The sequence below is a fragment of the Camellia sinensis genome, chromosome 5, assembly GCF_055761805.1.
Source record: "Camellia sinensis isolate YWXY chromosome 5, ASM5576180v1, whole genome shotgun sequence".
Taxonomy (NCBI): Eukaryota; Viridiplantae; Streptophyta; class Magnoliopsida; order Ericales; family Theaceae; genus Camellia; species Camellia sinensis.
In genome coordinates this window covers 65242126-65266691 of record NC_138965.1, presented here as the reverse complement: position 1 = coordinate 65266691, position 24566 = coordinate 65242126, and the positions used below count along the sequence as shown (strand labels likewise).

The window sequence follows — 24566 nt, the reverse complement described above, 5'->3', positions numbered from 1 at the left end:
GAATTGAAGAATGATATTAAGGGTATATATTTGGAAAATTACTTAGAAGGAACAATCAATCCTTGTAATTAAATTAATTATTTTGTAATATGAAAATAAATTTGTTCACACACTTTTTTAGTATATGAACAATACAAAATATAATTATAGTTGAAATTTAGTTTCTCTTTACATAAAGTTACAATTATATGTCTCCCTCTAAGATGCTCTGTGCTCTTTAGAAATTAGTATAATGTTTGTTAAATATAAATTAATCTTACACCAAGACTAACAAATGCCCCTATTAATTAATATAGAATTGAAGAATCATATTAAGGGTATATATTTGGAATACTACTTAGAAGTAACAATCAATCCATGTAATTAAATTAAGTAATTTGTAATATGAAAATAAATTTGTTTGCACACTTTTTTAGTATATGAACAATACAAAATATAATTATAGTTGAAATTTACTTTCTCTTTACATAAAGATACAATTATATGTCTCCCTCTAAGATGACTTCACATAGAATTGTTCATGTATGTCACATTTGCATATGAATGCATGCCACGTTACTAGTGAAATTAACCAACTATATGCAATTGACAAATAGGCAAAACATCCCGATCTGTTATTACTACTTCGTTCACTTCATTATTGCAATGCTAATCGAACCCTTAAACTTACTTAAGCTCTCTTCCAGTACAGCGTGTTTTTCCAAGTTGCCGTTCATTCCCAAGTTCATCTTTGCTTGATGTGTACTGTTCCAATAATGGACAAGAGTTGGATGATGATCAAAGATAGGCTAAAAAGTAAAGAGTATCTAGAAGGTGTTCAGTCATTTATTGAGTTTGCTACGAAGAATTTAGGGCCACAGGATGAAATCCGTTGTCCCTGTGTTGATTGCTTGAACGGCATGAAATTTAGTTGACACGTTCGCAAACATTTTGAGAAGTCATTTTTTTGACACTTTGGTTGATATTGCTTCCCAAAAGTCCAACATCCCAACTGTTTGGATAGGGGATTTTAATGTTGTTAGGTTCTGTCATGAAAAAGTTGGGGGGGTCTAATACTTGGTCTAGTGCTCAAGAGTTGTTCAATACCACCCTCCTTCAAGCTTCTCTGGATAACATTTCTTATACTGGTTGTCAATTCAGTTGGGCTAACAAGCAAACTGATGGTCTATATATTGCTCCCAAAATTGATAGAGTTATTGTCAATGATAAATGGCTGTAATGTTTTCCTTCTTCCCATGCCAATTTCTATCCTACAGGACCATCTCATCATTCTCCTGTTGTTTTGACCATCATTCAAAAACGGCCTAGGTCTAAGAAACCTTTTAAATTTTTTAATTTCTGGGCTGATCACCAAGAATTTCTACCTACTGTCCATGGGATTTGGTGCAAATCAGTGCAGGGCATCCAATTGAATGTTTAGGATTTGCTGCAAACTTATGTCTTTTAAACCTGTGTTAAAAAATCTTAATAAAAACGATTTCAGTGATGTATCTACCAGGGTCATTAGTTCTAGAGCTGAGTTAGATAATATTCAAATCAAGGTAGATAAAGACCCTTTCAACCTTAATCACCTTATCTGGTTTTGTTTGAAGCAAATAATAAGTCTGCTTTGGTTTCTACTTATTGCTTGCCATTATGAATAATGAATGGTTTTGTTGTAAAAGGGGGGGAGAACTCTGTGAGGAATCAAATAATTTGTCACTTGAAATCTACCTAATATATGACATGAACAATAAAATAGAAAGCCAACAACTATATTAATAAAATTTTCAATGTAAATGATAAATCAAATCGTCTGATAACAATTTTGAAAACATTAATTACTTTGGACGACACAACTCAAATAAGTAATTCGTGTCTAAACATACAGGTTGATGTCCCTTGAAAATAAAATTTTGCAATAGTGAGATATTATCACTTTGATTCCTCCCTTGCAAGCCTCTCACTTAGTATCCTAATTCCCATGTACCTGCACCATTTACAAACATAGTACTTATCAGTGATAATTAAGCACATTAATTCTAAAGATGATTAAAACACAGACAGTTTCATGGAACAGAGACAAGAGGGGGTCTCTCATCTGAGAACCTTTATGTATTTTATTTTTGTGCAAGTAGACTTTTTGTAATGCAAAAGATCTGTCAAGAACAATTATTCATGTATGTTTGTTACGTAATGTAGGTACCATGGTTCCTGGAATCGAGATGGGGCGGCGGAAGAGAGCAACAAGTGGCAACGTATTATCAGCCTCTGAAGTATGTCCACAGGAGATTGGCACCTTGATGACATTCTCTAATGAGACGCAACCACCAGATGATACACAAACAGTGATGGACGAGACACCTCTAGGTGGAGTGGGTAAGAGCATTGAACTTAGTTGTAAGCTAAAAATTTTGTTTTTTTTAATTTTATTTGGGTGCATAAGTCATCAAGAAAGGCAATGAAAACCCCATAAAGAGCAAGAGAAACAAAGAAAAAAAAAACCAAACATTACTTTGCACATAACAAGGACACTTCCACAACAAATAAAATATTAGCTAAACAACCTTGAAATCAGCTACAACAGCAGCAACAGCCAATTGAATGTTGCCCCAGCTGCATCGATAGCTGCGAAATCCAAGTTGTAGCATAATTTATGTTTGATTTTATGCAGCCAAACAGTAGCTGGCAGCAACAGTAGGCAGCGAAAAAATTAACAGGACCCACAACCAGCACTTTTTTTTTTAAGTTCATTAGCAATGTTTGTAATTTGTGACTTCTTTCCCTTTTTGTACCAGGGAAAACGAGGTCAACTCGTGTACGAGAACCAACATTAGGCAAAGGAGTGAAAAAAAAATTACTAGGAGAAAGGGGGAGAAATTACATGTCTATGTCAATCGGGTGTTGAACACAATCACAGGAGGGAATGCCACCCCAGCGACGAATGAGTTGGGCCTTCAAATTAGATGGTTGTGCCCTCTTCAGAGTGTGAAGTCATGGAGAAAAATTGATCAAACTACCAAAGATGCAGTCATCCAAGCGGTGCTAGTATGAGAATCATCTTGCCATAATGTCTTCATTATGTTATTTGTAATTGCATAAATTAATTGTTATACTAATTCTCTTATTATGTTTGTAGGACAAGTTTGTTATCGGCGATGATTTTGATAATGATGAACAAGCTCAATAGATCCTCGATAGAAAGGCATATTTGCTATGCAAGGATTGGAGGTACAATCTAAAGCAAGAGTTCCTCGAACTTGAGGAAAATGGTGTTGATGACCCCTATAGTCATCCGCCTAGTGGAGTGAGCTTGGAGGACTGGAAATATATGATTGATGTTGCTTGGAAAGACGAATCTCACTTGGTAACAAATTAATTAGAAACCCTATTATTGAAATTAATTTATGTTTTAATATGTAAAAATTGTTCACTAATTTTTTTTTGTTTTTGTTTTTTGTTCTTATTTTTTTAGAAACGCTTAAAAGTTGGTAAAGCAAATAGGGGTATGCTCCCCTATAATCATACAAGTGGATCGCGATCATTTCTTATAGCAATGTCGCTTATGGTGAGAAGTTAATTTACTAATGTAATGGATGATTGATTCTTCTTGATTTTGAATATTACCATGTACTAATTCATCAATGGAATTTTTCCAAACCTAACAGGAAAATGAGGATGGAGATATAGATTTTCCTGAATTTTATAAGAAAGCACACAAGTCCAAGAAGACGGGAGATTGGATTGACCCCAAATGTGGTGAGCTACATGTGAGTATTGAATGTTGAAACCAAGTGTGTTGCATATCTATTAGTAAAGTTATTTTACATTCCTTCTCCCATCTTGACTTTATTGTTTTTTTGCCATGACAGGATGATATGGTGAATCTACAAGTGGCAGCCACCGATGCGGGGATGCCATTGACCCACGAAGAAATATCAAGGCAAGTTCTCAGGGAAAAAAAAATTACTTGCGTGGATGTGGGATAGGCCCACAACCTTCTTCCACAGCTTCTAGTGCGGCACGAGCACGTGATAAACATATGGAGTCAATGAGAGCGGAACTGGAGGTTCTTCGTGAGGACCGTCGAAGAGATCACGAGGAATTGCTGAAGGAGAAAGAGGAGCGCTGAAGAGATCACGAGGAGCTTGAAGGAGAAAGAGGAGTGCCAAAGAGATCGGGAGGAAACTATATGGGAAAGAGAGCAGCTCATCAAACAGGTCGATGAAGAAAAAAAAGCACAGGAGGCACAACAAGTACAACTCAATCATTTGAACGACGTGGTGTCACGGCCCACAACCCTCTTGGAGGGTTCAGATGGTCATCCTACTATTCGGTAAACAGAATTTTGTTTGACAAGCTAGTTCAACTTCTACAAAAAATATGGATCATATTGACATAGAATTGTTTTCTAAAGTTGCTATGCAAATTTTGTTTTTGTTATGTGCTTCGAATAGGTTTTGAGGCATAAAGTGAGTAGACTTTGCAGCAGCCGACGTGGTGTTTTGATACATTACACAAAGGCCGTGAATCTGATTTCCATAAGGTAACCACATGATTTCAATGAAATATTAAGTTCCCCAAAAGCAAATACGATGAGCCTATGAATAGGAGGCCAGTTACTATATTAGCAGTGATATCCAATTGAATGTCATTTCAAATTTAAGACTAATTGAATAAAGTTAAATTGGAATGAATTTTGATTTAGTACAATATAAAGGGTGGTAATACGTGAAAAAAATTAATGAAACCCTCATTGTGCATTAGGAGTTGTCAACATTAAATCATGACTTTATTTGGGTTGTAATCAACATAATTTCGGGTCTATTTCCCCCTATTGACCATGTTCAATACATTGGACAATTATGAGCTTCATTATTGTCATATTGGAAATATATATTAGTTCAGTTAGTCTCCTCTGTAAAATCTCGTCTTACCAGAACGCCATAAACTTAGCCGAAAAAGGCGTTCGAGGGCCGAAATTTGAAAGCAGCCCCCGAACCACTGTAGGGATGGCACGAGTAGCTTCCTTGTGTCAAATAGGACCTGTGGGGACAAACGGGACATAATTAGCACATGTATGTTGAAGAATTTGTGAACCACAAAACAGATCCTGAAAGCATGAAATGCTTTAAATTTGTGAACCACAAAACAGATTGGGGTGCATGGACTAGGAGGGGTAGGTAAGACAAAAATGGTTGAAGAGGTTGGCAAACAAGTGAAAAAAGGAGAACTTTTTGATAAAGTTGTGATGGCATGTATTAAAGCTTACAAAAATATATGTTCTATAAGCATCTCTATATATGTATATTTATGAATAAAATACATATATGTTTACACATTAGACTAAACTTGACTTGGGGCTCATGCTTGACTTGGGAAATTTCTTTGCACTTCAAATGTACATTTTCAATACAATTTAAAGTGTAAAGAAAGTATATTGAAATTCCTAAATACAAACTATAGTTAAATACAATTTCAATTACAATTAACATCCTTGCAATTTGTGTTTTGTAGATGGCTATAACTTTTTGTTTACAATTTTTGTTTACGATGTAACTAATGGGTGTAATTTTTGTTGTGTAGATGGCTTTTGGCATTGACATGTGGATCTTCTATTTTTTTTGTCTGGAAGATAATTCACAGTTTTGCAAATTTGGGGAGTTTTTTGTCGTCCTATACTTTTTGTGTGGACTGTGGATCCATCATACATATAATTTTTGATGGGGTACATAGTATTTTTGGAGCTTCTATTAATTGCTCTGGTCGTATAGAATCAATGAACCGTGGAATTTGGATGCATCGTACATATAATTTATGGCGGGGTACATAGTATTTTTGGAGCTTGTATTAATTACTCTGATGGTATATATATAGATTACCTTTTGTCGTGGTACATATCACCATGGTAATTTGTACCTTGGCAAATGGTCATTACAATGCGCAGTATAGTAAAAATGTTGTGTAAGGAGGACATTGTTTTGGTAACGTATTTGGAATGTATGACGTTATTATTTGTAATTGGAATATATATAGTTGGTTTGTATATAAGTATACATTAGCAGGTGTTCTTTTTTGTTTGATGGTTGTAAGTGAAACATGCATTACGGAATAGGTGATAATATATATAGGTTGTATACCTATTACAGGTTGCGGTGGATACATACAGGTTCTAGCAAAATTTATTAAAATGAAAAAAACAAAATAAAAATATAAAATGACATTTTGGTGACAAAACAATTAGTAGCCAAAAAAGAAATAAATCTTTTGGCGACTAAATATTTAATAGCCAAAACAAATCGAAACACTTTTGGCGACTAACTGTTTTAGTAGCTACAACTCAAAACACTTTTGGCGACAACAACATTTTTAGTCGCCCAAACATAATAAAAAAGCATAGCTGACTAACCTGTTTAGTAGCCAAACAAGAATGAACCTTTCCGCGAGTAAAGATTTAGTAGCTGAAATAATACTATTGGCGACAAAAGATTTCGTCGCCGTAGATATTTTAAGTTGTCGCGACAAAAGATTTAGTAGCTAAAGAAGTAAGTTAAACAAATTAATGCACCCTTTGGGCAACTAATATGTTAGTCACTAATGTGAGTCATTGGCGACTAAGGCTCTTTTCCTCGCTAATAGCTGTTACTTTTGCCTACTAACGTGTTAGTCGGTAATTTTGTAGTACTTTTGGCGACTAAATGTTCTTTAGTCGCTAATACCTTCGGCGACGATGTATCCTCGACAAAGCCAGCGACCAAAATTTTTGGTCGGCAAAGTCTTTTGGCAACTAAAATCAATACTTTTGGCGACTAATATTTTAGTCGCCAAAAGTGTATTTTCTTGCAGTGCATGCCTGCATTTATTGATTTGGTCAAAATCCCCTAATCAACACTTATTAACTTTTTCCTTTCCACATGCCTTTTGAGAACTTTGGTCAAAATCTCTTCATACAAATAATTATAGATACAACCCGTGCATAATTACTGTAGCACCCTTCTCAACTTCTCTCATACACTATGGTTAGTGATAAGATTGTTAAATTATTTTTATAAAAAATCTAAAAAAAATTATTTGTATATTAAAGAAAATCTAAAACAAATATAAATATCTATAATTATCCCGTGCATAGCACGGGTGATAGGCTAGTATATTTTATAAGGAAAAAGGGGTTTCTAATTAACAAACCTTGTGGGAGTTCTAATGTTCTAATCTTAATTTTCTAATTTTTTGAATTTAAAAAAAATCTTAGTATTTATTGACTTCTCCCAACTCACAAGCCTTTTGACTTCTCCCATATCTATTGGTAACACCCTTTTCAACTTCTCTCATACATTATAGTTAGTGATGAGATTACTAAATTATTTTTATAAAAAATCTAAAAAAAATAATTTGTAAAATAGATTATAAATTCTTATTAAAAAATAATTTGTAAAATATTCAAAACAAATATAAATTCTTATTAAATCTATCTATCTATTATATAAGGAAAAAGAGTTTCTAACCCACAAGCCTTGTGAGAATTCCAATATTCCAATCTTAATTTTCTAATTTTTTGATTTTTTTTTTTTTAAAAAAAAATCTTAGCATTTGTTGACTTCTTCCAAACCACAAGTCTTTTTGACTTCTCTCATACTTATTGCTACACCATTTTCAACTTCTCTCATATACTATGGTTAGTGATGAGATTGTTAAATTATTTTTAAAAAAAATTGTGTATTAAAAAAATATCTAAAACAAATATAAATTTTTATTAAATCTATCTATCTATTATATAATTAAAAAGGGGTTTATAACCACAAGTCTTATGGAAGCTCCAATATCTCAAACTAAAATTTCTAATTTTTTGATTTTAAATAATTAAAAAAATCCTCTATAGCTCTCATTCAAGCAAATATATATATATATATATATTTAATATCTCTAAATTTATGATTTTCAAATATAAAGTATATCATATATATATCTATATATATAAAATAAAAAATATAAAGTATTTTGAGGGCACTAAATATGAAAAACATTCCATTAATTTAAATTTAAAATTATAATAATTTATCCCATAATATATAAATTTTAAATAATGATCTATTCTATGATTTATCTATATATATACTATTATAATTGCAAAATATTATCATTTCATTAAGGTTGAAAGTTGTAATTCTTTTTCTCATTTTTTTTATTTTGTTTAATTTGTTGTTAATACATATTACAATATGATTAGTCTATAAATTAATTTTATATTCTTAAAATAAAGGATAAATTATAAATATACCCCTTGAGGTTTGATTAAAATATAAATTGCCCATGTAGTTCTGAAAATTACATTCCACCCCTGAAATTTTTAATTTCATAACAAATTGCCCCTTTCATTAATAAATCATCAAATCAATTAACAGCTTTTAATAATGTTAGAAACATATTTCAATTAACAATTTAGATAATTTTATTATTGTATAAGAGAATAATTATGAATTTTATATTTTTAGTTAATTTTGTTAAATAAAATTTTTTAACAAAGGGGTGTTGTAATTTTCCAAACCATAAGGGGTAATTTATACTTTAAGCAAATCTCAAGGGGTGTATTTTTAATTTATCCTAAAATAAAATTTCAAATTTGGATTCTTACTTAAATCATATTGCTATAATTGAAATGAGACCAATATTCATTCCTTAGATTTTGTTTGTGTTAAGTTCACCTAAATTTGCAATTCTAGCAAGGGCGGTTGAAAATTAAATGATTAAATTTGTGACAAATTAAAAAATAATAAATAAATTGTGATAAAATTGTGAGGCTTAACTTGTAAATTTCAATCTTATTTGTTTTCATAATTTGCATAGAAAAAATTAACTATTAATATTATTTTGTATAAAAATATATTATTAATTTTTTATATGCCGTGCATAGCACGTGTTACCACTAATATAGCATTATTCAAATTCAAATTAACAAAAGATAATAATATGATCAAGCTAGCGGGAAAATGTAAATTATTATACTTTCATTCTTGTACACCAATCAGCTTGTTTGGTTCCAGTTTTTAAAAAATAATTTTTAAAAAATTCTACTTTTTTATTTTTCATATTTTAATGTTTTCAATGAATCTTTTTAATATTTTAAGTAATTTTTTTTAAAATTTTTAGATACACCTAACATAAACACACTTAAAAAATATAATATTTGTGAAAAAAGTCTTCAAAAAATACATTAAATACCAAAAAATACAAACAAAAAAAACGAAAACTTAGTACTTTTTTGTGTATTTATTAAATTATTATAATATTTTTTCACAAATATTTACTATTTAGATACATCTAAGTAAAGTGTATCTAAAAAGTAAAAAAATTACTTAAAATTAAAAAAATATTCACTAAAAACAAAAAAACACGAAAAACAAAAAAAAAAAACTTAATTTTCAAAAAACTGAATTCAGAAAACTGAAACCAAAATACTGAATATGTTTACCCCGATTTGAGGCCATTACCAAAACCCAAACTGCGAAGAAACTTATGTTTACATCAACAAAGAGAATTCTTTTGGCGTTCAAACACCCTCTAGCCCTTGATCCGGAAAAAAAATATAAATATCTCAAAGAAGTCATGAAAGAAATCTTGAGGCAGATATAAAGTTTTGAATATACTAATTTTCTGCAAGAAATTTCAAGTATTCCCTCTCTCTCGTGTGAAATTTGAAGTACATTGTGATGGATTTAGGGAGGAATTCTTCAAAATATAATGAATTTTAAAAAGGCATAATATAGGTTGGAGTAAAATATTTAACTTTTGTATGGACAAATCGGCTGCTTTTGATAAACCCTTTGCCCAAATTTGCCACACTGCAAGACCACAACAAAACCAAGTTACTTGAAATGGGAGAACGAATCCGGTTTCTCTTCCATAATTTTCCTACACTGATCTTGTCACAAGGTGTACATAATCTAACAGTTCGACTTAAAACTGAAGTAAAACGACATTAAAATGACACCCCCAAAACAACATAGTTTTGCATTAACTTTAAACATAGGCCGTTGGATTATCACATGGAAGAGAACATTTTTATTTAGAATTTGGATGGATTTTGGTCTCACTCAAATCCATTTGCAAAATTGCAAAATACAATAGTTATCACTGATACTACCTCTCCAGCACACTGAACTGGATTTGGTAAGAAGCATGCTCCTATAAAAGAAATAGTTCATCAAAAGCAATCACAAGTTCCAATGTCTAGTATGTATGATACTAGTTGGTTTGCTAGGCATATAAAATGCAGGATTAAAGACCGTTACCCTAATAAAACAAATTGATACTAAACATTAGAAGATAACAGACCAGATGGTACCACAGGTATCATATTTAAAATGATATCACTCCTACCTCCACTAATTTCTAAAATTAATCAGCTTACTCCTTCGAAAGTAATAATTTTGGTAACTGTTTGATAACCAATTGTGCATTACACATTCTAGTAGAATAAACCAAGACATTGCATACCTGATTAAGCATCCGCTTGAAGCCAACTGTAGCCAAACAATGATTCTCTGAGGCACTAACAAAATTGTAAACTCTATCCATAGTCTTCACAATTGATGAAACCTCAACTCTGTTTCACAATGAATATCTGCCCACTGAAACTGACATTAATTACTCTGAATCAAAATATAACCCAAGCAAATCTAAATGCGATCCAAATTCAAAACCAACGGTAAAGATTCTCAGCTACCTGCTAGACGCTGGAAGTTTTGAGTAATGCAATTAAGGAATTTGGCATTTATCGATGCCATAATCATGACAAGGCCGTCAATTGCATTATAAATATATTTAACAATAAGAATAGAAATATATTTTTGAAATTAACCCTTTAAATTTTGAATTCAAAATGCAATGGTTATATTTCTTTAAAAAGTTTAAAATTTTCAAAAGCGACTATTAATATGGGACGGATGCAGTAAAAATGATGGTAATATTGATACCATCATTTGTCACAAAGTTTCATTTAACAATTGAAGAAAATAAATAACTAAAGTAGGAAGTTCTTGTTCAAAGAATTAGGAAATTATGCACTTGAGGGACAACGTAATTGATACAAGTAGCCTAGTTCAGGACCTAATAACATTTTTTTAGGTTTTATTTTGATATGAGCATGACATAACTTCTTAGGTGTAAATCAATGAGGAAAATAGAAACAGAAAAAACTGCACAGCACAACAAATGACCACATGCAATGCAATTGGACAACATGCGTATATAATAATGAAGATGAACAATTTTGGGATGTATGTAAATGTTACTTTTTCCAGTGAAAAACTAGTAAATTTTATCTGGTAAGACATTTCCAACAAAATAACATCCAGAGGAAACAATCTTGGTGACAAAAAAGAGTCAGGCAGAACACGCTACTAGAATAAAATGTCATGGAGCAATCCTGAGAGGGTCACGAGGGAAGAGTGATGCTTTGCGGATGTTGTTTAGGGCACAAAAGAGCATCACCACACGCTCCAATCCCACACCAAATCCACCATGCAGAGGTGCACCATACCTGCAAAAGAACAACCATGAATCAGATCTGGCACGTCATTTTTAGTCATGAAAACTTGGATGTCCACAACATAACTACTTTATCATACATCACTAGACTACCAAGTAATTGATTATGAAAGGTCAAGAGTGTTTCCACCAGACCATTTTCAATGATTTGAAATTTGCAATTTGCATATATCATTTACTTGAAAGCAAAACAATAAAATAAAATAGAATGCATAATTGATTTTATTGCTACCTGAAAAAGTATTTGAACAAAAGAACAATAAGAGACCATGCCAAGATTGAGATCATGAAAATGCAATAATATCAGTAACTAGTATCACATAAAAGAAATTTCTACATCACCATCAGGGGAAAAAAAAATGTTTTAATGATAATTAATAACAATGACAATGATAAAAAAAAGCACCTAACAAGGTCGAATTTTAAGCGTGGAATATTTTTGAGATTTCATGTGTAATGGTTCAAGAAACCAAACTAATTAAATAGATGGATGTATTATACACAATGGTTTGCACAAAGATAACAAATTCAAATTATGAAGACAAGCCACCGAAGTGTGCACATAGTTAGTAATCATATATTGAATTTTTTTTCTTTATTTAACACGAGGCTAGTCTCACACCATCAATTCAAAACATGAAACAATCCCAACTAACTTTCCAAAATTTAATAGTTGATGTCTTTTGCAATAGCAAAAGCAAACTTCAAATGTCACATAGTTTGTACAGGTCAACTGCCAACATAAAATTAAAGAAGCATATCCAAAAGGAAGTACTTCTGAAATTTGATTCTTTTAATATGATTCTGTTATAATTGACACACATTAATATTTTCTTCTTAAGTGAGGGGGAGGTATTCCCCACCCCCACCCCTTTTCTTGGCTGTGGGTGAGTGGTAGGGCAACTTGTTTTAACTTTTTAAGTATAAAGCAACTAAAAAACTCAAATGAATATACGACAAAATGGTCAATGAAGAAATACCCAAAAGAATCAATATATGTTGATATAGTTTTGACATCAATTCCACAGGCTTCTGCACGTGTTGCCAAGAATTCGGGTACGTGGACACGTTGAGCTCCAGAGATTATCTCCTCCCCTAAAGATGAAGGCACAGAGAAACAAAGTCAGCTTTAATGTATAATGATCCAAAAAAAGGGATAAATGGAATAAGAAAAAAAAATCATTTATTTGTTTTTTAGTAGGTGATTTTTATATATTTCAATGAGAAGTTCATTATGCAGGCCAAATGAAGGAGAGAATAGAGAAGGAGAAAAGGGCCATGTTAGGGAATATTATGGGAAGCATAAGTGGACATAAACAAGCAGTAGTTCAACATAGAGAATAAGAAATACACTAATAATAACCAATGATAATAACAAAGGCAGTAACAAAGCCATCTGGGGTGGAGGCAGAATATATGCAAGATCTATAACATGGATATATGGACTCCAAGATGAGCTTGCGGTACAGGTATATGGATAACAGATTCATATGGACAGGTGTACAATATGAAAACATGGCCTCCAGAATTAGCATCTGAGTGCAGGCATGTCTGGATAACAGATCTATATGATACACAAGCTTTGCCACTATTTTGAAGTATAGGTTATCCCATTGGATATTGTGTTCACCAGGGTACTTCATGGTACAAGCATATAAAAATTTAAGTCGAAATATCTACCATGTCACCAGGAATACACCTCTTCCATAGTAGTACCAACAGCCAACCTGCCCTCAAAAACTATATTCGGTTTGAGATTCTTAAACTTGTAGGACTCCAGATATTCTACAAGTTTATCACATTCTGTTTTTGATGAAACAGAGTAATTGGACTCCCATTCCTATTCTATTTTGAAATTTAAATAAAAAATAACACATCATTAATCAACATGCCTAGTGAAAGTAACTTGAATTACTCACCATTTTTCTGAAGATGTAACTAGGAATATACTTCTTTTAACACCAATTCAGCCAACGATCTCATAAGCACCACTACTAGTTTTATTTTAAAATATCTACTTCGTATTCTTTTTTTATAAGCTTTATCTTCTATATTCTTTTAAACCATTCTTCCAAATGTTGTGAATTTTATTATCTTCCAGTTGCCTCACAGCTTCTACTACACAAAGCTTTTCAATATTATATTTGGCAAAAGATGGGTCTTCGTGGATACGTATCCAATACTTCCTAAACATATCCATGATTTGAAATTAATTTTATTTAATTTTGAGAACTATCTAATACTTTTCGAATACTCTAGGCCACATACCAAAACTATTATGATTTTGAAATCATAATAATTCTTTGCATAGCATTAGAGTGTAATTGTTAAGATAAATACGAAAATAATTTTTCAATACTTTGGTCACTACTCAGAGAAGAAGAAAAAAAAATAGTAAGATAAAAATAGTACCCCACTTGTTATAATTTATTGAATTGGCATCAATGTGTCCTGCATGTGTCCCATATCTATATCCATGCTTCATAGAAAGTAGGGATAACAAGCAAAATATAACAATATTAAATTCGGATATCAACAAATAAACAAGAAAATTTGCATACAAACACTTTTGCATATAACAATTTAAATGCAAAAGTGAAAGTCACAAGAGAGAGTTAAAAAATTATAATATATTGAAATAAAATTTTTATAGGACCTACTGAAAATTAGAAAGTAAACTAACTACTGGGTATTGGTTCTTAAACTAATTTCCATTCTTTGAGTTTATGTATAATACAATACCACTAAGGGTTGGTTTGGGAATTGGCTTTTTGGCTAAAATATGAGGTGAAAAAATTGAAGTGTGGGAATGGCTATTTGGCTAAAAAAAAAGTGTAAAAAGTATAGAAGAAAAGGAATCTTTGACCTTTTTGTATATAACTTTTTGGCTTTTTTAATGGTTTTTTTGGTTAAAATGTTTGCTTCCCAAACACACTCTAAATATTATAAAAATATTTTTCATGAATGTACACTGGCCATACTAAAATTCATATTTGTGCCTCATATTATTTGACAATGGAGATAAAATAAATAAATAAATGAATTTAAAACAAAAAAACAAAAACTCCAAAAGAAAATGGTAATCAAACAGTGCTTGCCTCGAATGAAGACATCAAATGAATTACTATAAGCTGGATCATCACTGCAAGGCATGGTATAGAATGGTCGGACAGCCAACGGATAGCGATGGAGTATATAGAACTCAGTCCCATACCTACATTCAGTAGAAAGTACAGATCATTTTATACACAATATCATACTCAAATAGAGGCATAAGAAAAGGTTATCAAGAAGGTGGAAAAGAAAAAGAAAAATAGTTTCATAAAGTGGTCAGAAAAATGCAAATTACTTCTCCAAAACAAGCTGGCCAAGCTTTCTCTCTGATTCTGTGTTCAGGTCCCCTAAAGGATCAATTTCAACACCAGCTTCCTGTGCAAACAAGTCTTATTGAAATAAGAATGTGAATAAGCCGGAAATGACAAGTGCAGTAAAATATCAACCAAAAAAAAACTTTAGTAAATATCTGCTTTCATAAACGTCTTTTGACTTCATGTTGACTTTTTTGTTTTCTACACAATCCTTTCTATTTTTTTCGTATTACACATCGAAAAATAAAGAAAACAAGGAAGTTCCACAACAGCACTGGTAGAACTCATATATTAGCAGTAACTACGACACATATTTCCACACCATTGCATATCCTAACTAAATACCTTCTTATACCGTCTTCAATATGTAACGTGAACAACACTTCACCAAAATTTTTATTTCATTTTGTAGTGTATCTGTAAAATTTAATATATAAAGAGAAATAGAGAATTGTATTATTGATTGATTTATTGAGATATATTACAATGATTCATGATTCCTATATATAGAAGAGGGTGAGTGTGTAGTAGGTAAGGAGTAGGTGAAGTGGAGGTGGTAGTGGTGTAGTGGGTTAGGTTTAGTGGAGTAGGTGAGGTGGTAGTGGTGTAGTGGGTTAGGTTTAGTGGAGTAGGTTTAAGTGGGTGAGTGTGTAGTAGGTAAGAGTAGGTGGATTTTAACAGCCCCCGCAAACTCAAGGGGGATAGGAACTAACCAACTTGAGTTTGGAGAGAGTAACAAAACAAGAAAATACATAAAAATAAAAGAGGATAAGAGACACTGTATGGTCGTGTCAGACCATTGGTGAAGACACTGGATGGTGGTGTCATAACGTTGTAGAGGACACTGTATGGGGGTGTCATAACGGTGTAGAGGACACTGGATGGCGGTGTCAGACCGATGTAGAAGACAGTTTATGGGGTCATGTCGGACCGTTGTAGCAGACACTGTTGTGACAGTTGTTGTGACAGTTTACGGAGTCTTGCTGGACCCTTGTAGAAACTAACCGGAATCAATGTCGGAACAGTTTACAGAGTCTTGTCGGACCCTTTGAAGGAGCGAACCGGAATCAATGTCGGGACAGTTTACTGAGTCTTGTCGGACCCTTGAAGGAGCTAACCAGAATCAATGTCGGGACAGTTTACAGAGTCTTGTCGGACCCCTGAAGGAGCTAACCGGAATCAGTGTCGGGACAGTTTACAGAGTCTTGTCGGACCCCTAAAAAGTCGCACCCTCAAAAGGTGTGCCCAATTTTTCAAAAGGCGTGCCATCAAAAGGCGTGCCCAATCCATAAAAAGGCGTGCCATCAAAAGGCGAGCCCAAGTCATAAAAAGATGTGCCGGACATGATGGCGAGGCACGTGAGTGCCTTGGCTGGCGCGCCCGTTTGTCGTCTGGCGTCAAGTGGCGCGCGATACGCGTGGCTGCCCCGGCTATTTAACCAAGACGGAGGCCGAGGCCGAGGCCGAGGCAGAGGCTGAGACAAGAAACTGAGAAAAACTCTGAAAAACAAATTCTTCGTTGTCGGAGAGAGAAACTCGGTAATATTCTGTAACACGCTGTTGCCCAGAAAATGGCTTCGTCGTCCCGCGGTCTGCTCACCCTCTTTCCCGACCTCAACGAGTCAACAAGAGAGAGAACTGGTGCGGTGGCACTGGAACCTCAACCAAGCGCCCCGGAGTTTGCTCCGTTGAACTTTCCGATGCGGTCTGTGGAGCAAAGAATGGCAGTGCAGTCGGATGTGGAAGCCAATCAGTATACATTGAAGTCATGTGTGGAAACCATGACTGCGGTTACAAACTTGTCGAACCGGCTGCAGAGTAGGGCAAATGAGGTGCAGCAGTTAAACTCCCAGCTGGCTCTGCTTCAACGCATGTATAAGGATGCGCGAGCAGAGATAAGTGTGCTAAAGGCGGAAAATAAGGAGCTGAAGCGGAAGGCCACCGTGATGTTCCGTTTTGGAGGTCCGCCATATTCTGCAGTGGAGGAGCAGGGAGTAGTGATCATGCCCAGTGGAGTGGGAAACACGGAGGCAACACCGGCAAGGGCCACCCAGAACGGAGGCAAGAAGAAGAGACCGGCGGCAGAGTAGAGAAGGGATGTCGGCGTGTGGCCGTCTGCAGAAAAGAAAACAAATCTGTGGGTGTTGTGTTTTGTTTTTTTTTTTTTTTTGTTTTTTTTTTTTTTTGTGTGTGTGTAAAATGGTGATCGGGGTTGATCCCTGAAATGAATAAAATATGGTTTGGTGTGCAAAGCTATATATATTTTTTATATTTTTGTTTTTGTTTTTGTTTTTTTTGTTTTTTTTTTGTGTATTGTGAAAAAGGGAACACAAAAAAGATAGGAGAAAAAAATAAAAATTCTATTTTGTGGTGAGGGAGTTGCAAAAGGTGATTAAAAGAAATAAATAAAGAAAGAGTGTGATGATGGATATGGGTATAGATGTAATAAAGGAATGAAAAGAAAGAAATAAAAAAGAAAGAAAAGAAGAAAAGAAAATGGGTTTGTGCAAAAGTAGACAGAGTCGGTGCAATCTATTAGAATAAACATAGATATATATAGATATATATTAAAATAAAAGAAAGTTGAGTGGGTTGATTAAAAAAAGGATTGTGGGTTTGAAAGTGGAAAGATGAGAGAGGAAGCTCTGCTGTTGGGTTGACTGCTGATGTTACTAAAGATCCCGAGAGTGGAGAGACTGTTTTGGAGAGTGGAGCCCTGGTTCTGAGTGATAGCGGCATTTGCTGTATTGACGAATTTGACAAAATGTCTGACAGTGCAAGGAGCATGTTACATGAGGTGATGGAACAACAAACTGTTTCAATAGCAAAAACAGGTATAATTGCTTCACTTAATGCTAGAACATCAGTATTGGCTTGTGCAAATCCAAGTGGCTCACGAGACAATCCCCGTTTGTCAGTAATTGACAATATACACCTTCCTCCTACATTGTTGTCCAGGTTTGATTTGATTTACTTAATTCTCGACAAGGCTGATGAACAGACAGACAGGCGCCTTGCAAAACATATTGTTGCATTACACTTTGAGAATCCTGAGACCTCACAAGAGGATGTCTTAGACCTTCCGACATTAACTGCATATGTGAGCTATGCCAGAAATCATATACACCCACAGTTATCTGATGAAGCTGCAGAACAGTTGACACGAGGTTATGTTGAGATGAGAAGAAGAGGAAACTTCCCAGGCAGCAGCAAAAAGGTGATAACAGCAACACCTAGGCAAATTGAGAGTCTGATACGTCTCAGTGAAGCATTGGCTCGGATTCGCTTCTCAGAATTGGTGGAGAAGAAAGATGTAATGGAGGCTTTTCGTCTTCTGGAAGTTGCATTGCAACAGTCTGCAACAGATCACTCCACTGGAACCATTGGTATGGATCTCATTACAACTGGGGTCTCTGCAAGTGAAAGGATGAGAAGGGAAAATCTGTTATCCTCAACTCGCAACATAATTATGGAGAAGATGCAGATTGGAGGGGCCTCTACTCGGTTCTTGGAGTTATTGGAAGAGTTGGTGTCAATTCGAGCTAGCAGTGGTTTGAGTTGCTGCAGTGGTTATTGGCGGTGATTGGAGAGGAGGTATGTGTTGAGGTCCGGCGGGCGGCCAAGGCGAGACTGCCGCCCGCCGGTGAAGCAAAATTACTAGCTTCTTAACCTTGCTCTGATACCATGTAAAATTTAATATATAAAGAGAAATAGAGAATTGTATTATTGATTGATTTATTGAGATATATTACAATGATTCATGATTCCTATATATAGAAGAGGGTGAGTGTGTAGTAGGTAAGGAGTAGGTGAAGTGGAGGTGGTAGTGGTGTAGTGGGTTAGGTTTAGTGGAGTAGGTGAGGTGGTAGTGGTGTAGTGGGTTAGGTTTAGTGGAGTAGGTTTAAGTGGGTGAGTGTGTAGTAGGTAAGAGTAGGTGGATTTTAACAGTATCCTATTCTCGGGGAAATTCCTAGAAATTTTTCAACAAATCTTTACTAGTAAGACGTAAGCCTTTCCAGTAAAAAAATGTAACAAGAAATTGTAACGGAGAAGAACAAACAAGTGTTCGGTTTCAAATTCTGGGACCACTTTTACAAGAAAAATGGAGATTGATTATGAGGCGGCACATGAATTATAGTCTTTGCGACTTCTCTCGTTTGGAGTTGAGTGGGTCTTCCCTCAGGGCACTGATGCACTCTTTACTCTCGAAAAATCGGTTTGGAGAAGGAAGGCATGGTGTTTGGTTCCCTTGAATTTGATGTGGTTAGTGTGTGGGCTGAAAAAATAGAAGATATTTTTACCAAAAGTTAAGAGCCTTTTTTAGATTACAGAGTACATCTTTTGTCTATTTTGAATAGTTGGTTTTTGGCAGTGGTCAATCCATTCTTGAACCTATTTGTGGATTATAAATGTTTCTCAATCAGACCTGACGGTTCCCTTTCTTTTTATTTTTTTAGTTTTTTTGCAATAATAAGCATACACATATTTCAAAGTACTATATATTTTAAAATAAATGTTTCTAGATTACTTTTTCATCTTACTCAACTCTATTTACAGTTTCTAGGTCTATTTGTTTAATGTCAAGAAAGAATATATTATGGTCTTTAAATAATTTGTGGTTTGTGGGATTTGGACCAACATTTCTTGCTACAAAAAATTTATTCCCAATTAGAATTTGTAATCACGTCCTTATAGAAAAACTAAGGTATAAAAAACGTCCCAAAATCTTTTGCTAGTTTGTGCCGAATCTTATGATTCTAGATTTGATCCAATTCATGATTCTTAAAATTACTATTTCAATTCAAATATCACAATGTGATTCTCAATCTGACAACAATGCTTTCAGTAAATAATACATTAGAGAGAGAGGGAGAGGGAGAGGTGTCACCTTTAGCATTTGAACCCCCTCTTGAAATGTAAGTCGTAAAGTCTTTCTCAAGTACTACATGGATATCCAATCAGTGCCAATAATCAGTAACAAAATAGGACTATCTACAGACATATAGAATTGTTGAATTATCACAAAAATTCCCAGACAGAAGTGTAAAATATATTTTAGTGTGATCACTAAAATTACTTTTTATAAGAGTTTTCTGGTAAGCAGGCGTATATAATATGTTATTATTTCCAATAATGAAATATGATGTAGAGTATTTCAACTACAATGAGAAAACAACGATATGACCTTCAAAGGCTCAAATGGATATTGTTTCCCAATGGCTTCAAGCTATTTCTGACATTTCTCATTCAAACTATCAAACATTGCAACAAATAACCGATCCACAATATCCATCACCTGTAAAAAGAAGCTAGAGCATCTTACTACCACAGAGACAATTGCATTACTAGTTGGTAGCCTTGGCACTTCAAGAAGTGAACAATTCAACTTTACCTCGGAGTAGTGCTCCTTAATTTCCATTTCAACATCAAGACCTGTAAACTCACGTAAGTGTCTGTGCGTGTAGGAGTCCTCTGCTCTGAAAACAGGACCTATTTCAAAAACTCGACCAAAATCACCACAAATTGCCAGTTGCTTGTGAAGCTGAGGTGACTGTGCCAGACATGCAGGTTGGCCTTTGTAGTCCAGCTTAAAAACAGCTGAGCCACCCTCATTGGAGCCTCCTATCAACTTTGGGGTATGAATCCCAACAAAGCCATCAGCTAGCAAGAACTGCTTGAATATCTGCACAACAGTGAAACTGAATTAAGGACCAAGAGGGTTGGGAGTCTGCATGGGTACTTTAAAGGGGCGAGAGGGTTGAGGCAAGGTGATCCAATGTCACCTTATCTTTTTGTTATTGTCATGGAGGCTCTTCCTAGAATTTTGGCTGAGAAATCTTCTCATCCTGATTTTAAGTTCCATTGGAGATGTGGTAAAACAAAGATTGTCAATCTTTGCTTTGCGGATGATCTTATGATCTTTTGCAAAGGGGATTTGTTCACTGTTCAGGCCATTAAAAATGGTTTAGAAGAATTTCAAAATCTTTCTGGGCTTTCTCCAAGCCCCAGCAAGAGTCATATTTTCTTCTCTGGCTGTGAGAAAAAGTTAAGAGAGGAGATCCTTCTCTTGTGTCAGTTTATGGAAGGTTTCCTGCCTGTGAGATACTTAGGTGTTCCTTTAGTGTCTACAAAGCTTAAAGCCAGTGATTGTGACCAACTTGTTGAAAGGATAATAAAGAGGATTAAGAGCTGGACTAATAAGCGTTTAACTTATGCTGGTCGTGCTCAATTAATTAAATCGGTTTTGTTCTCTATGCAAGTGTATTGGACCTCTTTGTTTATCCTTCCTAAGAAGGTCATAAAATCTGTGGAGAGTTTGTTTAGAGCTTTCCTTTGGTCTGGGTGTGAACTTAAGAAGTATGGTGCGAAAGTTGCTTGGGATAAGATCTGCTCACCAAAGAATGAAGGGGGTTTGGGCTTTAAATCTCTAGATGTGTGGAATAAGTCTGCTATTGCAAAGCATGTTTGGTTTCTCTTTTCGGGGGGTGACCAATCAGTGAGGGTTGAGAGTATGTTTGTGAGGAAAATATTAGTACCTAACCTCAATTCACTGGCCAAAATGAGTGGTACTAATATCTATATCTATATTTTCTTACTTTCTTTTTGCAGGTTTATGGAGCATGTTTTTTCCGAGAGGAGTGAGATTCTATATTGTGTGTTGAGTGTAGTAAGATTATATACTGTGTGTTTCGGGTGCAACCTGGCTGTTACACTATGCTTTTGTGTAGTGGATAGGTTATGCTCATGTTTACCTGTGTTGTTGATAGGGTTGCTTGTTTGTTTCAAGACTATTGCTGGTAGGAATGGTTACAAAGGTTGCTTGCTGGAAACGTTTGCTTAGTAAGGGCTGCTGCTGGGATCATTCTCAGGCGATGTGTCCACTGGAAATAGGAATCTGGCAGCAAGTGAAGATGGCTGCTCTAAGCGCCTCTGGTGTGAAGAAATCCTTTATTTTTTCATTGCATCAGTCGTTTTACATCCTTTGTATTGCTGTTTTGGCGATTATTTTGTGGCCTACCCTTGCGGGCTGTGTAAGGGAAAGTATTTGCATCTTGGTGTGGACGTTACTTCAGGTTTTTTTGGATTTTGGGGTGTGTTCATGGTCCACATATAGCTGGTATGGGGACCCTAAACATATTAAATAGATCCAAACCTGAGGTATAGTTGTGTTTTGGTTGTTAGTCCTTTTGTCTTTTTTTGGGCTGTTCTTTAGTTTAAGTGTCTTTAATCCCTATATGTAGTTTAGGGCTGTATATTTCTTTTAGCCTGTTCTCTTTGGCTTTGTTTGGCTTTTGGCTGGCTCTATTCCTTTGTATAGTGGTGGTGTAGGTCTTGGGGCAAGCCCCTTGTAGTTGTGTAAGTTCTTTGTTTTTTTATGACTTATTCACCCAAAGAATTAAGGACCAAGCCCTGTTCAGCTTGGCAATACTATTGGCAAATATACCCAGTAATTTATTGAACTTCATTCCAACCAACCCACATGTTTGGTTACACTGATTGGCACACTACCATTTTTTTTTTTCGTTCATGAGTAAATACAAACGATATCCAGTCTCATTTTTCATTTCATTTTTTCTAGAACAGGTTCAAACATAAGACACAACCACGCTCCCTTTACCAACTGACCCCATGCCCAATCACCATAACTAATATAAGAACTTTTGAAAATATTACTTCATATATCTTTTTCTTTCCTTCAAGCAATGGCGTATAGTTTTCCAAGAAACCACGCACATTATAATTTATAAAAAATGAATGGATGCAAATAAAATAGGTAGACTACAAGATGCGGACTTACATTTTCAACTTGGCACTAAACACGAAATATTCCTTGGTTAGCAGGAGTACGCAGGTCAAGAACCCTGAAATTCAAGCAGGTCAAGAACCCTGAAATTCAAACGGGTATCTTGATTGACGCGAACAAGCTGTTTTCCAGCCTGCACCCATTGAGAGACTAGATTAACATAGACCCTTAGAGGGTAAGTACCTAAGTCAAATTTGTCAAATAATACAAAAACACAAAATTTAATGGAAGCTCATCTACAAATGAGTGGGCACACTGTCAATTTTCCAAAGAAGAGATATCTGATGTACATGTAAGAAAAGATATATAAACATACCTGTAAAGCCTTTTCAATTTCAATTTCACCGCGTGCAGCATCGTCAATGTTAATAGGTAAGGCAGGAACCGCCTTGCTGATGCAGTAAAGCTTCTTCACTTGAATTTCCACCTGTGAATCAATAAGCATTGACATCAAAACATGATTGTCAAGTTATTTCCGTACTTATAATTTATAAAACGAAACCCAAAATTCCGTCACGAAAAAGCTTGACACCCTTAAATTCATCCACCGTGATGTGGACAAATCCATGTCAATTGGTTTAAGGCCCCTAAGGGAAGTTGTGCATAATCCAACTATTAATTTGTCACAAACTCAATCATCTATGGCCCAACTCACTTATCATGTCATTGTGAGGTGAATTGAGGATTCAAAATTGTCAATCTCAAATCATTCTCAAAATTGACACAGAGATGCTATTATACCTGCTGCTGAGAAGCACCTATAATGGGATCCTTAGGAACAGAGATAGTCCCTTCGACATCGACATACGACTCTTTGCTCAACCCAGTGGCGAACTTCACCATCTGGAGACTAACCACGTCCGGAGCAACAGAGAGCACGCACTGCACAGTGAATCCCCGCTCTCTAACAACCAAAAACGCCATTTTCTTGCTCACACTGCGGATCGCATGAGCTTGCCCCCGAATCAGCACGTTCTGGCCCTTCAACTCCTCGTTCAAATTCGCGATCTCGATCCATTTTCGGCCCGAGACGGCCTTCGACTGGAGGTCCTCGAGTGGGACATCACCGTAGTTGGCGGCGAGGGGGTCAGGGGCGTCCGCGGCGGAGGCTCCGGAGGCAGATTTTTCCTCGCGGAGGCGCAGCTTCTCCAACTTGGCGGCTTCCTACTTGGCGGCTTTCTTGCTCTGAGTGGAACCCTCTTCTTGCTCTTGGTGCTGTTGTTGTTGTTCCATTGGAGGGTTTTGAGGTTCAGATGACATGAATTTGCAGAGATCATGAACAAGGGTTTTGAAAGGTGACTTGGGTTTTAAGATGGATGAAGAACAAAGTTGGGCATGGAATGGCAGGGCGTTGTTCAACCATGGCATATATTCTCTTCTTTTTTGTTGACGCGTGTGAACGCGTGGGTGTGGGACTTTGAGTTATGTTAAGGCTGTGTTTGGTTATGTTGGCAAACACATTTCCACCGATTTTTATGAGTGTAGTGTTTATTTTGAACTTTCAAATTATAATTTTATATTCACTTTTAAAAATTCCTTTTCAAGTAAGAAAATTTGGCTAACTCGGTCATCCTTCTTGACGTTTCCCGGTTGACCGGAACAGTGTTCGAGTTTTTTTTTTTTTTGTACATGTTATTTTTATATTGTAAATAAAAAATATTTTCAGAATTTTTTAAATTTTTATATGAGTTTTGAATAGAATTTTAAATTGTGTGTTTGGTTATGAGTTGTAAGTTTTTAAATCAAATAACTTTTTTAATTTCAAAAACTCAAAACTTTCTCCAAAATTCAATTCAAAACTCTTTTTAAAACTCATAACTAAACAAATTTTCCACACTCAAATCGTAATTCTAAAACTCACAGACTCAATAT

General features: G+C 35.0%; 1 protein-coding gene and 1 pseudogene across 2 annotated transcripts in view; one reads left to right on the top strand and one right to left on the bottom strand.

The window, feature by feature from the left end:
• Positions 1-1733: 1733 nt before the first annotated feature.
• LOC114301698 (aspartate--tRNA ligase 2, cytoplasmic-like) lies at positions 1734-24075 on the bottom strand (annotated as a pseudogene). Its single transcript, XR_014329589.1, has 12 exons — positions 23436-24075; positions 23011-23121; positions 22689-22827; positions 20283-20573; positions 20076-20186; positions 19779-19832; positions 14873-14952; positions 14622-14737; positions 12504-12618; positions 10471-11515; positions 4917-5025; positions 1734-1969 (listed from the first exon to the last, which is right to left on the bottom strand). The product of XR_014329589.1 is annotated as an aspartate--tRNA ligase 2, cytoplasmic-like (transcript).
• LOC114301710 (uncharacterized) overlaps positions 21250-24566 on the top strand; it is a 44802-nt gene continuing 41485 nt past the window's right edge. Inside the window, 1 exon segment of the mRNA XM_082869028.1 lies at positions 21250-21260. Within this exon segment, the coding sequence (XP_082725154.1) occupies positions 21250-21260 (11 nt within the window).